Here is a 14,820-nt window from a genome sequence, read left to right as displayed (position 1 = left end):
GCTTATGCCTAACATCGGCGGCCCCCGTGAGCCAAGGCGGAGGCTACTCGTCAGTGTCGTCCACTCCATTCTCCTCTACGGAGCACCGGTTTGGGCCAGCGGGCTAAACCAAGCCAGAGTAGGGGAATTGAGGAAGGTGCAGCGCAGAGCTGTACTCCGCAGTGTCTGCGCGTACCGCACCGTGTCGTACGACGCAGCCAACGTGCTGGCTGCGATACCGCCGATCGACCTGCTGGCGAGGGAGCGAGAAGAGGCGTTCCGCCTCCGCCGGCAAGCAGAAGAAGGATCCGGACAACGGGCCCCCCTTAGGACTGCTACCCTCGGCAAGTGGGAGGACAGACTTCGGACAGCAACAGGAGGTGAGTGGACGAGAACTCTCGTCACTGACCTCCGGAAATGGGTTGGACGGAAGCACGGGATGATGGGCTACCGCCTAACCCAGTTGCTGTCTGGGCATGGGTGCTTCAACGAATTCATCCACAGGATCGGCAAAGCACCCAGTCCAGCATGCTCACACTGTGAAGGCATGGTGGACAGTGCCTATCACACACTAGTGGAGTGTTCGGCCTGGGAGTCCCAAAGGCGGGACCTCCAGGACGTCGTCGGCGAAGTTGTCCCGGAGACACTGGTCGCCAACATGATTGCAAGTTCTGATGCGTGGAACGCGGTCGCCCGCTTTGCCGAGTCGGTCCTCAAAGAGAAGGAGGAAGCAGAGAGGGCTAGACAGCGACCGGCCAATTGAGAGCCCCGGCGTGCAAGGGTGGCGTGTGCGCGAGTCACTGGTCCGGAAACATTCCACCGACTGTACATAAACCTGTATAGACTAATAAACTTGTAACTAAATTTCGTTGTGGCCTAATGTGAATATTGTTATTAGGCCACCACCCGAAGTGGGTGTGTTAGTTTTTAAGTTTATGATTGTATTTATTGTTTAGTATACCCAATAAATGGCATCGGAGACTGGGGGGAAGTAATTCCTCACAGGGCGCGTCCCCCCCCAGTGTTCTATGGGTGCATGTGGAAAAAAAAAAAAAAAAGGAAGGGGGAATACAGATTATAACATCCATACCTATTCAATATAAACATATATTCATATTATTATATACATGTTGCATGTAAACAAAAGTTTGGATTCTTAATTACAAAACAAAGTCTAATTTTCTCGAGAACAGTGAAAGAATATTGAGTACTTCATTATGTGTGACTGTTATATTTTTGTGTACTGTTAGGGCCCTGTGGGGGATACAACCCACGTATACCCCCCCCCTCCCGTAAGTACGCCATTCTCAGTTATATGACCATTAAGACAATTACAATTTTAGTCTAAATAAAAATCAAATTATAAAAAACATACTCCAGTGTACCCTTTTAAATGAATAATTTCCAATTGGTCACGCAATGTTTGCGGAATAGATATCACTTTTAAATAAATATACATAGTTTTATTAATCGTTTGATGTCCAGTCTTCTTATAAAATATTTACTGTTGATAATTTTTAAAAACAATCTACAGTTTTTTACACCCAAGTAAAACAACTTGACGCGGTCGCACCGCGACCCCAGTCGGTGGCGGATGCTAACTACATTCGTCACCGCTGGGTGGCGACCGCATCTCTTACCTTAGTCCGTCAGGTCGCGGGTCGGCAGTGCGAACCGGTCGCCGCCGCCGTTAGCTGACCACTAACTTCCTATGTGGATACCGTTTCGACGATACATTTTGTTAAAAAAACCATATGTTTATTTTGTTCAAATAAATTTATCCGTAATAACTGAACACCAGTGTACCCTTTATTTCAACCCCCATCTATCTCGACCACAACAAACTATACTGTTTCTCTAAACTAATAATAACCAATTCATTTTTCTAACAGCGATAGAGTGTAATATTCTTTGTTTCAAATTGCACATACCGTAATGATTATCCTGCAGAATCTCAATAAAATTGTTTTATTTAAATTACGAATATACGAAACCAATAATTAATTTAATTTATTAATAAAAATAATTGGAACAAATCGACTTTACCACCCCAGACCCGAATTTCGATTTTTTTTTTCAATCAATTTGTTTTTTAATGCTGAAAACGATGGCACAAAAAAAAATAAGGATAGGTAGTGTAGATAGTAGATAATCTCTTGTTTTGTTCAGAAAAATCACCTAAAATAGGTTTCGAATTAATTAAAATGTCATACGTAAGTATAGTCTCTACGTGTTAACACGTATTATTTTCACTTAGTTCTCTTTCTTTCTTTTATTTAAAAAAAATGAATGAGTTAAATTTATTTAAAATTTACAAATTGTTTGAATTTGAAACCAAAACTCAAATTAACGTAAATGTTTTAAATATGTGTCAAACTTAGCTTCGATGCAAAGCGAGAAGGTATTGGTTTTACTCTGATGTGTGTTTTTTTTTATCTGTATACACTGTAACTTTTTTAATACTGGACCAATTCCTTCGAGTAGCAACTCTATAAATCGCCAATTTTATCTAGTTGGTACTAAAGGGGGGGGGGAAAGTTGAAAAAGTTTAACTCTTCACAGACGAAAGTTGAAAAAACCAAAAAAAAAACCGTACGAGTTTTTAAGTTAGAACTTTTACTGGCTATAGCTTCAAGAAAAAGAGTCGGATCGAGTTGAAATGTATAAGAAATAATTATTTGGTATGCCCGCACACGTCAGTTGTGTCAAACTTAAACTATACCCATTTCCCACCCCCCTAGGGGGGGTACAATTTTTTTTGTTTTTCCGGGTTTTTAGCGGTAATTTTAAAAATTTTGGGTTGAAAATTTGGCAGTAGTTGGAACTCATATGTACCCATAACATATTAAACGGGAAAAAAATTCGGCACTACAGTTTTTTTTTAATTGCCGGGAAACTGTGTTTTCGCAGGTTTCGTATATTTTAACAAAAACACCTAAAATCTTTAAAAAAAATTGATCAAATCATTAAAACAATTTTATTTATATCTATGCAGAATGATACTATTAGGTTTTGTGCTCAAGTAACACTCTTGACTTAAAGTTTACACAAAGTTCATTTTTTTTTTTTTTTTAACTAAAAACCCTGTGTACCAGATGTGAGAAACGAACAGACACTAAAAACTATCAGTTGGTAACGTCTATCCGTGTTAGATTAGGTTAGGGCCCAATATTCGGTATCATAATATTGTGTTTATTACATGATATCACAGGCGACAAAATCGTGTAACTGATTATAGTAGCCACTCGATTTATTGGGAAAAAAACCTATCCGTGTACTTATTAAGTCACTTAATGATTCTGATACGACAAAACCACTGTCGTTATCTCGTTTTTTTATAGCCTGCGTTATATAACCTTACCGAAGGTCAACTATGAGTATATAAGGTCCGACTTCCTGCAAATAATCAAGAGGACTGTTGTTTTTTGGATTCAGATTAAGTGTTGGTTTTTATGCAGTATACCGCCTCAACATGTATTTTTTATTACACAATTTTTTTAAAGGAAAACTAATGTTTTGTATATTGTTATACTGTTATTCATTTAAAGAGATTCACGCTTGATTGTGTGAATTGTCTAATATTAGATAATCTGCTTCGTGCTAATTTTAATTTTTTAGTTTATCACTTGTAGCTCTAATTTTGTATAAAATATTTCATTTTTTTATTACTATGTACTATTACTATTAGGATAAATTTTAATAATAAATAAGTCATAAATGATAATATTTTATTTTATTTTATACTGCTCCTATGCTATTATTAAAAAAACAAAATTTTTAAAATCTCCATAAAAGGTTATTGTTAAATAACAGGCAACAGCCGACCACTAGTGGCTATACACGTTAGTAATATTTAACTAATAAGTAATATATGTAGGTAAAATTTATTGTTTTCTCCATCACAGTACCAGTATACGATTTATTTAAATTTAAATGTAAGAAAATCGATTTTTCTTTAGAAAATAACAAGAAATTAATATACAGGATGAGGCAGTAAAACGGCGATTTTCTAATGTATTTAAATGGTAAAACTCGTTTCACTATCCCACCCTTTACATTTTAAGTATCTATGAAAAGGTTTTTTTAGTTGCATTTTATTTTGTACATTGTCAATCTAGTAAAATAGAAGTATAATATAGCTTTGAAATAATATAATCTATGAAGTATAAATAGTTTGAGTGAGATTGCTTTAATGGAAGTATATAATACATAAACATTAATTTTATTGAGAATAAGCGATTATAATTTAAACTATGGAGTACAAACGATTGGAACATGAATCGTCGACCATTCCAACAAAATATAACAAGACATTGTATATGTGTTATTTGGTCCACTAAGTTTTTGCAAAAAAAAAAAAACCAGTACAGTGGGGTCGGTGCATAGTGGGGACGGAACATAGTTGGGTCGGGGCATACTGGGGATGGGAAGGTCACAGGTTTACAGAAATTTTTAAATCTGAAAGTCATAAAATCACTTTCGAAAAAACGCTTCGATGCAAATCGGTAGTTAGTATTTTCAAGCCAGTACAGTCCAAACCAAGCACAGTTTAAACCAGCAAAGTTAGAAAGTCTTAAATGAAGGTTCTGTATTTACAAATGAGCATTAAAGCGTTGATTTAAAAGCGATTTTATCTAAGAGGACTAGTACAGTAGAGTATTGGCATAATGTAATCAAAGCAATGAGGAAACGGAGAGGTCACAGGTCTACAAGAATTATTATAAATAAAAGTGATAAAATTGAATAAAATCAGGTAGGTACAAGTATTAGTTCAGCGTTTTCTATTTTTTTTTTTTTTTTTGCTATACATTAATTTTTAAAAAGCTCGTTGTTTCAAAATTCAACTACAAAGAGATAATTCACTTTTACAATGAATGACACAAGAATTACTATTACAGTGAGAGATTTTTAGAGAACAAATCAATTGTTACATTTATTCAAACCTACTGTTTCGGATAATTGATTATCACTTTCATAATCCATTTTCATTATCCAAAGTAACTTTTGTTCAACACTTTCATTTTTTGAAGCACAAACGGTAGCATATTCAGATATTCTGTATTTCTGTAAAACGTTTTTATGTTGTCTGGAAAATTATTTAAATACTGTCCAATCCAGTCAGCTTACCCTGAGACGTTTACGACCTTTTGCTTTTTTAGCATCGATATGGAGTCATAGAGATATATATTCAACGCTGTGGCGTGGTTACCGTGAATGCAGTGGAAAAAGCTGCCCAAGACGAATTCTAATTTAGGGAATTATACGTACGGTTTACCTGTACTACATTTTTAATTTATAAGTCAAATGTAACCTAAAATGTTTGTAACAGCACAGGTATATGCTATTAACAATCGTCATTTAACTATAATAATAAATGTTTAAAAATTAATATGATCAAATCAGATGGATGATTACTATTTACTCCTTAATAATATGTCATGCTGGCAGCACAACTAGCACCATTAATAATCGTATATTGTACACACATATTGTTAGTGTTGGCATTACTGGGAGGCGGTCTTTTTAGGGGCGGCGTTTTGTCGATTTTTTGTCCGGCGACGTTTTGTCGACTTTTTGTCCGGCGACGTTATGTCGGGCGACGTATTGCGGTGTAACCACTATTATTGATTCCATACTATCTAAAATTTTATCGCCTAACGCGCGGACAGGTAAATGATATTACTTTAATTGTATCTGGGGTCGCATTTATATTATTTCTGTAGGAGTATATACACAGACATACAGAAGCACGAAGATAATGATTATTACTAGACATTAAAAATTACGAGTTTACTTACTTACTTTTGACAAATATAATAACAACAGACTAGCAGTTATCGATGAAAATTTGATTATAACTATAGTAATAAATTAATACAATTTTAATATATAAAGATATTTTTTTGGTTTGTCAACGTTTTTCCGTTTACGTTGTATAGTACTTTATCCGAAGAATATTCCATAGAAATTTGGAACAAAATCGACTATTTTAAAAAAAGTAATATGTACATTTTTATGTGTTTTCCCAATTTTGAAGGGGAAGAAGTGAACTTTCAAAATTTTGCCCCAAGAAATAAACTTTTAGATTAGATTTAGATTTAGAACGGGAGGCACTTGTGACGGCCAACCCTTGTAGTCAGAACGATCGGCTGGTGGAAATAGTGATTGAATATTGTGAGAATAAACAATATAATCTCAACTATAATCGTTCATGCGTAGTTGCCGTTAAAATAGTGCAACTTTAATACAAATAACTCTATTATTGTTAGTTGTTACAATTCATAAATGTGAAACGTTTATAAAAATAGTTGAAAACATTTTGGTAAATATATTATTTTACTTATCAAATTAATCTGGATAGTTCATCATGACCCTCGGAGACAGTTTGGGATTAAAACTGTCATGGGTAGGAAAAATTCTGTTGCGGTGGCGTTTAATTTTACAAGTCAGTCACACGTTAGAAAACAGTATTTTATGGTGTTTAATTTTTTTTCCAAGACAGCCGCCAAAGGGTTAGAGATTTCTAATATATAAAGTAAATACATGAAGAAATCGGTTAACGGCATAGAAGATACGTCCAGACACAAAAAACAAAAATAAATACAATTAAAAACACATCATTGTAAAAACAATACCTTCTCAACTACGCACCGAAGCTAAAACAAAAATTGTTTTTTGGTAAAATATGCCGTTCTTAAAAATATAATACATAAGGACTCGTTTTAATCATCAAGACATAATATTAGGTAACTCACGGAGCATGATCTAACCTCTCTCTGGATAGTTTTTTTTATTCAGCGAATTTAAATTCCCTTTATTCTTTATCCAGCGAGATAAGGGTTTTCTATACTTAGGTCAATACTTCCTAGTATACTTATTATTCATTATTATATGAAATATAAATCATATAAAATATGAATTGTGTGAGTATAAGACGACCTGACGATGGACAACATCAACAACGCTAGTCGAATACTCGAATGACTAAAATCTAAATTGTAGAAAAACGATCATTTTTACAATTCAGTATAAATTGCAATGCTCTGCCAATGATCCTCGTTTTAATAGTATTTTGTTATACACCGTACATGACAAAATATCTAAAAATAATATCCTCATCTGCAATTTGCGGGTGCCATGCGACGACGACGATAGCGGTCGATAAGAAGTGTCACGCACTCGCAGGCACAAGTCAATAAACTGTTTGAAGCCACAAAATTTGAAATTGAAATTTCACTTTAATACATCATTCTACTTCAAACGTACTGTCCTTAAAAATACTTCGATTTAAATTTTTAAAAAACATTTGAATTCTTCACAACATTTTCAAGGCATCGGTCGTGGCACAATTTTAAAATTAATTTCAGTTAATTAATTATTTCAATGTAAAAAAATGCAATTTTTTTACTTTTTTAAACTGAAATAATTAATTAACTAAAAATAATTTTAAAATTGTGCCAAGACCGATGCCTTGAAAATGTTTTGAAGAATACAAATATTTTTTCAAAACTTAAATCGGCGTATTCTTAGGAACAGTACGTTTGAATTAGAATGAGTTGTTTTCGACTAAAAAAACGCAGGTGTAGAGGCCCCTTAAGGGGGAACATCCCAATGAGTTATCGACAAATTCCGTAGGAGCGCGCCACTATTATCGGTTGCAATAAAATAATATAAATTGTACACGTACTGTCGTCGCACGTCGGCAACCGGCAACGTGCGACGGTCTGGTGCGATAAACAACAATGTTCTCAGTTTACAATACTATTGTCATATGCCTACCTACCTATCCGACCGATTATGAACCCATCGGCCGAATTTACGGTTAGGTACATATATACACCGTTCAAAATAAAAAGCGATCTCGGTGGCTATCTGAATGCCACGTGGAAAAACCGGTTTTCAGGTAGCCGCTGAAGTCGCTTGTTATTTTGAACAAGAATATACAAGATAATAATATTATTATTATTATTTATCATTTATATTATGAATGATATTAGAATTATTTGTTACTTCGTGACTAGGTCGTACTGTGTAGATTGCTATACTTAAATTTAGATACATTTTGCGTTTTTACCAAAACGAATGTTTAGGCATGTTATATGTCATTACCATTTGCGTCCCTGAAGTGAAACGTGAAAGCGGTAAAAGCGCAAAGTGTGGTTTTTTCTAAAAAATAACGGCAAACAAAAACATGGCCGACCATTTAAAAGCAAAAAAAAAAAGCTCGAGACCCCAACTCATTGAAAGTTTAACTTATAATAGAATGCAAAAAAAATATTCTCTAGTCGTTCCAGAGACTTCTTCAAGTTCTCTAGAGATTCCTCTTTCTGTGGAAAATACAAATATGTAAGTATATCATTGCAGTAATAATAAGTATTTGTTTATTTGACCAATGATATATTATAATAAAATGCAAGCCAATAGAGGTATAATCTCCATTAGCATACATACTCTGTAATACAAAATATAATGAATTATCTATTAACCCATTTTCCAAAATTTAACCCCTAAGAGTGTAAAAAGAAAACGCGTATATTCAAAACAATAAAAACTCTCCGTTAGCTTGGATCAAATTAAAAAAAAAAGAGCATATTGCAAAACCCCGGGCGAAGCCGGGCAACACAGCTAGTATACTATATTATAGTACATACTACAGGTACACACATATATATATATATATATATATAATAAAAAAAGTAAAATATGAAATTATCTCCTACTATTAGGTATAATTAGTAAATATTTTGTTCATGAGTCATAAGTCTTATTGCTTCCATTAGCAATCAAATATTCAAATGGAAAATGTTATCATCTTATCAATTTTTCGTCCCAACGCGTCCGACCATCAGTGATGCCGACTTCTTGTCGGTATAGAGGTCTTATTCCCGTATAACCTTTTGGTTTTTTTCCGTTAATTAATTTCACCATTTCTTATGTCGAGTCATTAGTTTAAGCTATTAACGAATTATCGTTGTTTTACACTTTAAATTTGGCCAATGTCCATCACTCATCTGTATTTAGCGTCGGCGTCTACACAATGGTAATATAGATAAAAGATATTTTGTGTGCCGGACATGCCCGCACTGTAATAACACAACAAGCGACGCCTCAGTAAAATCATAATTTCACAATGTTGTTATTTACCAAACGACTCGACTGCTTAGTAGACGAGCCTTGAGTATTTAGGATAATAATTTAACTGCTAAATCCTTAGAAATTGGATCGAGTTTAATTTTGAATTTATTTTTAAGAGTTTGATATTAATTTTAACTTATAGTGCTCATCCGCCGTGTACGATAATGTCTGTGGATCCCTTCCGTTTCGATAAAAGTAAGTTACGATTACAGTCTCTTCTTTTTTTTTTTTTTTACTTTTATGTATTATTATTTTTTACCCGAGTAAACTAATAAGGTGATTCAAAATTGACGGTGATGAAATTTAAATACGAATGAGGACATTTTAGAGATATTGAAAGTAGGTAGCTAAATTAAATATTTTACATTGGATCTGCTGGACAAAATTAAGTAGAGTATATTTATCTAAGAGGTAGCATTAAGTTTGTATCTGTAGTAGCAATAATTAATGAGATTAGGGAATAGTTAATACAGGCAGGGGATACAACAGAGAACGAGGTCAAGAAAACAGCAGTAGCGTTTGATCTTATGAAAAGTGAACAAAGAGTAGCCATTATTTATAAAAAGTAGGTGAGTTTTGTTGAAAGTGAGTTAAGATGATATGAATTAGGTAATAACAAATATTGTTAAAATTTTGAGTAATATGCACTGATTGGATAGAAATCTAACAAAAAGAAAAGATTTTTGTGAGTAAATAAAAAACCAGAATGCTGCAACAACCATTTTTATACAAATATATGCAATATTTCTTTTCATTATAAATAAATAAAAATTTTAAAATCACAATTACGCCAAATTGATTTGAATCGTTTGTTATTTGACAGATGACATAGTGCTGTGTTACCACAGATCTATGCTATATGAAGCAAAGTGCTTAAAACGACGAATTGGACCTGACGGTGAATTGAACTACTACATTCATTACATAGGGTGGAAAACGAAATGGGATGAATGGGTACACGATGATCGTGTTTTGTCTGTAAATGAGTTTTCGCTTGACCACATGAAAGCACTCCAAGACCAACAGTAAATATGTGTTTTAATATTAATATTGTATCGAATGCAATTATTATGTCGTCAATTTTACCAATAATATTAATTTTTTTTGAGAGAGAGAGTGATTTTTAAATTTTCACATTATTTATAACATGAATCGATCAGTCTAATTAAATAAATACTTTTGTAATATTTTCAGCAAGTTTAAAAAACATTTTAACAAAGGAAGAGTTGGCAGACGTAAAAAAAATACTGAAGTAAACCAAACCACTGATGCTCCATCTTCGGCTACTGAAGAGTCTGGTAATTAATTGAAATTAAAAGTTTAAATTTTTTGACCTGAAACATTCCGGAAAAAAATCCAAATTTTACTAATTTACTTATTTATTTAAATAGAACCATCTTCTAATCCGGTTTTGGTTGCATTCAGAACTGTTGGTCTAATAGAAAATAACATTAATAACTTACCTGCCATACAAGAGTTTTTGGTAATATACCTTTTTATAATTAAATTATTATCTTAATAAATATTTTGTTTAACAGAAAATTGTTATTATAATCTTTAGAACATTGTTATGGCTGATAATTGATGTATGTGTTGAACGGATGTACGTATACAGCCAAACAGTTATTTATTTTGATTTTGACTTTGTCTGCAACAAAACTATTAATTTTTCTAGCCTCCATACGATAAACAACTAAAATTTGATGTGCCTACAATTCTGAAACGGCGATTGTCCTACGACTATAATATGATAAACGTTTTTAACAAGGTATTTAACAAGGTGTTTTAAACATTTTAATAATATTTGGTCACTTTGTTAATAAATTGTTTGCCTAATAATGGTGTGTAAAATATTTTAGCAATTAAAGTTTCCATCCAAATTCACTGTTATGCATCTCATTGATGGTTATATCGGTTCCAAACAAAAATCAACAATATTTGTTAGGTAATTATTGTTTTTCTTACAAAGTTAATAGTATAATAGTGTCGAAAATATAATAAGATATTTTTAGGGAAAGAGCTTTGTGTGTTGGATCGACTTTTATTCAATATTTTAATTCACGAATACAGACGCTGCTATATGCGAAAGAACGTAATAATGAAGTGCACAATAAAGTAAATTATTTTTCGTTGATGAGATTTTATGTAATGAGAATTTTTATTTAATAACTTTACCAATATTTTTCTTTTAGGCTGTTGCTCTGTTATCAGAAAAAATAAGACTTGACAGTTTACAATTCAAATATAAAAACATTTATTCGGAAGACTTGTGGTGTACAGTTTATGGACCCATTTATTTACTAAGGCTATGTGGTACGTATGAAATATTGACTTTGATGTTAGCGAAATGATGTTTTATTAATTCCTTATAAACGCGTTCAGGAGCTCATTTAGTGAAAAAGAACACCTTCCTTACACTCAACCGTTTTTGAAGTGTTTTTCCAAACATTGATAATAACATTTTATATGGTCTTACACGAAGTGCTATCCTAATAAACATAATTTTTTAGTGTTTTTGTAGTGTCCTAATTATATTTTTTATACATATACCTATGTGTATTTTAGTATTCGATACTTGATGACATATTAATGGATTTTAATCAATTTTTCAGTTAATTTGAAAAAATTTCTAAGACCAAAGTTTGTGACCGAAGACAACCAGCTCTCTTCCATTGCTGATAGCATAAATGATTTTTTCAAGTAAGAATTAAATTTTTTTTTTTAATTTAACGATCCATTTAGTTAAACTATTATATTTATTATGGTTTATATAAAATAATAATCAAATGAACTTGCTGGTTCATCTATGGTTATCATTTTTAATAATAAAAAAAAAAACGGAACACTATTTTGTCCAAACTTCTAAAGAAAGAGCTTCAATAAAAAATTGAAAATTACTTTTTGCACCTTTTGATAATAACAATTTTTATTATTATAAATAATATTTTGATAATAAGTATTATTATTTTAAATTACTTTAATTTATTAATAAAAAAATCGTTTTAATTTCTTGTTTTGTATTAATAGTTCACTGACTAACTTTCAAGTTTCATTTTTTTTTATACAGTTCAATAAGTACATCTTTATTTTTTTTTTTGTAAAAATGAGTGGCAAGAATTAGAAATTTTCTTTTTTTTCTCATAGAAAAAGTCATATTTTTTTCTACCCAAAATTCTATTTTAGTTATTTTAAAATCTTTTTTTGAATAGTTATTTAAAAATAGTTAGCGTTTAATTCCACTACTTTCTCCACACTTTCGAAATCTAAATCAAAATTAATAATTATTGCTCTATTTTTATTAATATTTTGATAAGATAGCTGATAAAGAGAGAACCTAACCATATTCTAAGAACCGGACAAAAAGCGTCCAGTCGAAAGTCAGTTAGTGGGACAAGGGAATATTTAGCTCCAAAAAGGGACAATCCCATTTTTAACGAGACGTATGGTCACCCTAGGCTAAGTGAGAAGGTTAAGTGAGTGATAACTCGTGTTTTATCGTAGAGGGCCATGCGATTCAGTAGGAATTAGACAGAATATGTTGAGATAATTAGAGATATGATTTATTAGCAAAGATAACTTCTGCAATAGATTCATCGCTTTATGCAAGGTGTAAACAACAGAATGCGTTGAGGATGTATAGTACAGAGTTAGATAAATAAGATAAATGGTGGTAGGGTTGAAGCAACAATGTGAAGTAGCTTACATTTTTAAAAACTGATCCGTAAAAAAGCCACATTTGTTTCAATCTCAACTTTAGTCAACAATCGACGAGCAATTCAAATTGAGCAGTCGTGTACGTAGGTATCGACTATAGTTTGATGGTAAATTGTTTAGTTATTTTTTCAAAAAATAAAAAAAAACATTTGGGTCTAAAATATAATTTTATTCTTATGTTATGAAACATCAACACTGTTTTCTGACAACCTTTCTATAAAATGTCTTTGTTAAAATATTTGTTTTCAGGTACCTAGAACAGCAACATTCCAAATATTTTGCCAACGATGACTACGAACCTGCAACTGATACGAGCGAGACAGAAGTATCGTTAACATAATCTATTTTTCACATCACTAAAAATTCATCCTCTCAATTCTTAGTTTTCTTCCTATTTTGATATAAACTAAATTATTTGAGCAGTGAAGTATAATTTTATGTATTTTATAATGTGTTCAGAATTTATATTTGAATTTTTTTCTACGTCATCCATCGCACATTCAACTTTTTTCCTCTTTTTATCTTTTGACTTATCAATTTTTTTTTTTTTTTATGACGTAACTGACGTTTGGTCGATAATGTACATCAATTTTTAGTCATAATATTATTTGTATTTTTACTAGTTGTCCAAATGTATATTTTTTCAGTCAATTATCTATTTTGTATATTGTCATTATATTTTTTGTTCAATTTTATTCGTAAGCCAACTAATAATTATATTTTTACATCAATTATTGTCACTTGCTATTATTGAATGTGCCAATATTTTTCCTTTTTTAGTATAAGATAGTACCTACAGTTTGGTTAGATGTTCCTGAGTGGTACCAAAAATAAATAAATTGTATCCATACTCTTTTTAATCCCACCTTAATTTCTACTCTACGCTTGTACGAACGGTCCATCTGTTCAGGTCAAATTTATTAAAACGAGTTATTATTATTCTTTTAAGTAACTTTTATATTAATTGTATACAATACACCTTGTGTTATTTTTAAGTGATACTAGCAATTTTTTGTGTTGCATGATTTAATTGTATTTTTAAGCTTGTGTCAATACGAATGCCAAATAAAATATTTATTTACTTTTGTCTTAAAATTGTTTAAAACACTTTTTTTTAACTTGAGCAATTATTATAAACTATAATGATTTCCGATTTTATAAAGACGAATGTAGTAAAAAACATAATAGTTAAGGTTCGAATGATTTTTCATAAATATTAATTTATAGAAATAACGATTGATAAAATGAAATAAAATAACCAGTATACAGGTATTTTTATGAGTTATATGTGCAAGCATTTAGTGAAAAGATGGCAATATGTACTTTGAGTGATTACATGATTATAATAATTAAAGTATTGAACAAATTAAAAACAAAGTTAGATGTTTAGAGTTTGAATATTTGTTCCACACATAAATTGTCATTTATTGGTAAATAATCAAATATTTTTTAGACCTGGTTACTGAATGGCTTTAGGTGTTATTCTTTTTTTAAAATTAATGTGCTTTTATTTAAACAATATTACTGCACGACAATTACAGGTGTTAGGTCCTTATCGAGGCAAAAAATGTGTTTCCCTAATCCAAAGAAGTTCGATTTATGGACATAAAATTTTGATTCATTTAGAAAATCCACTCGCACACACATTAGATGATTTGGCATGGAGTGATTATAAAAAGTAGTTTTTCCAAATAGGCAATAGTTATTTAACTTTCAAATACAAAAACTTTATCTTCAAACAAAATCTGTAGTGTTACCCTATCAAATTGTTTATAGGGGGTTATCTTATGTATTTTATAGAGCAAGAATTAAAATGGGTACATTCATTTATTATTATTTTTTTTTTGCTAAATCTGATTCGGGCCTTAGATTTTTTCAAGCACGTTTAGTTATTTTTCAAATAACCTCTAAAAATGTGAAATAAACCGCTTTGTGTATTATTTTTAGCATGTTCGATACGGTTGCATAATTATCTAAAATATACTTCAAATA

At 31.7% G+C, this 14,820-nt stretch overlaps 1 protein-coding gene across 1 annotated transcript; it reads left to right on the top strand.

Moving 5' to 3' along the window:
• The first annotated feature begins 9,118 nt into the window (after window positions 1-9,118).
• On the top strand, window positions 9,119-13,871 carry LOC126842233 (uncharacterized). Its single transcript, XM_050579123.1, has 11 exons — window positions 9,119-9,159; window positions 9,234-9,309; window positions 9,938-10,139; window positions 10,309-10,412; window positions 10,506-10,597; window positions 10,790-10,882; window positions 10,974-11,059; window positions 11,127-11,229; window positions 11,307-11,427; window positions 11,727-11,814; window positions 13,078-13,871. Exons 2-11 carry the CDS (start codon window positions 9,279-9,281, stop codon window positions 13,166-13,168), a joined length of 1,011 nt encoding a protein of 336 aa, XP_050435080.1. The 5' UTR covers window positions 9,119-9,159; window positions 9,234-9,278; the 3' UTR covers window positions 13,169-13,871.
• Window positions 13,872-14,820: the final 949 nt, after the last annotated feature.

The sequence above is a fragment of the Adelges cooleyi genome, unplaced genomic scaffold (assembly GCF_023614345.1).
Source record: "Adelges cooleyi isolate 19-005CV unplaced genomic scaffold, UGA_ACOO_1.1 ACOO_flye_CR_arks_rails_tigmint_CR_PRNA_452, whole genome shotgun sequence".
Lineage (NCBI taxonomy): Eukaryota > Metazoa > Arthropoda > Insecta > Hemiptera > Adelgidae > Adelges > Adelges cooleyi.
Note: the sequence above shows the minus strand (reverse complement) of the source record. Positions and strands in the feature narration are given on the sequence as shown.

Excerpts from the sequence above, each read along its gene's own strand:
- LOC126842233 (XM_050579123.1), top strand. The coding sequence starts at position 9,279 with ATGTCTGTGGATCCCTTCCGTTTCGATAAAA. Across the intron at positions 10,413-10,505 it reads TTCGGCTACTGAAGAGTCTG|AACCATCTTCTAATCCGGTT; the intron begins GTAATTAATTGA and ends TTATTTAAATAG. Across the intron at positions 10,598-10,789 it reads CTGCCATACAAGAGTTTTTG|CCTCCATACGATAAACAACT; the intron begins GTAATATACCTT and ends TAATTTTTCTAG.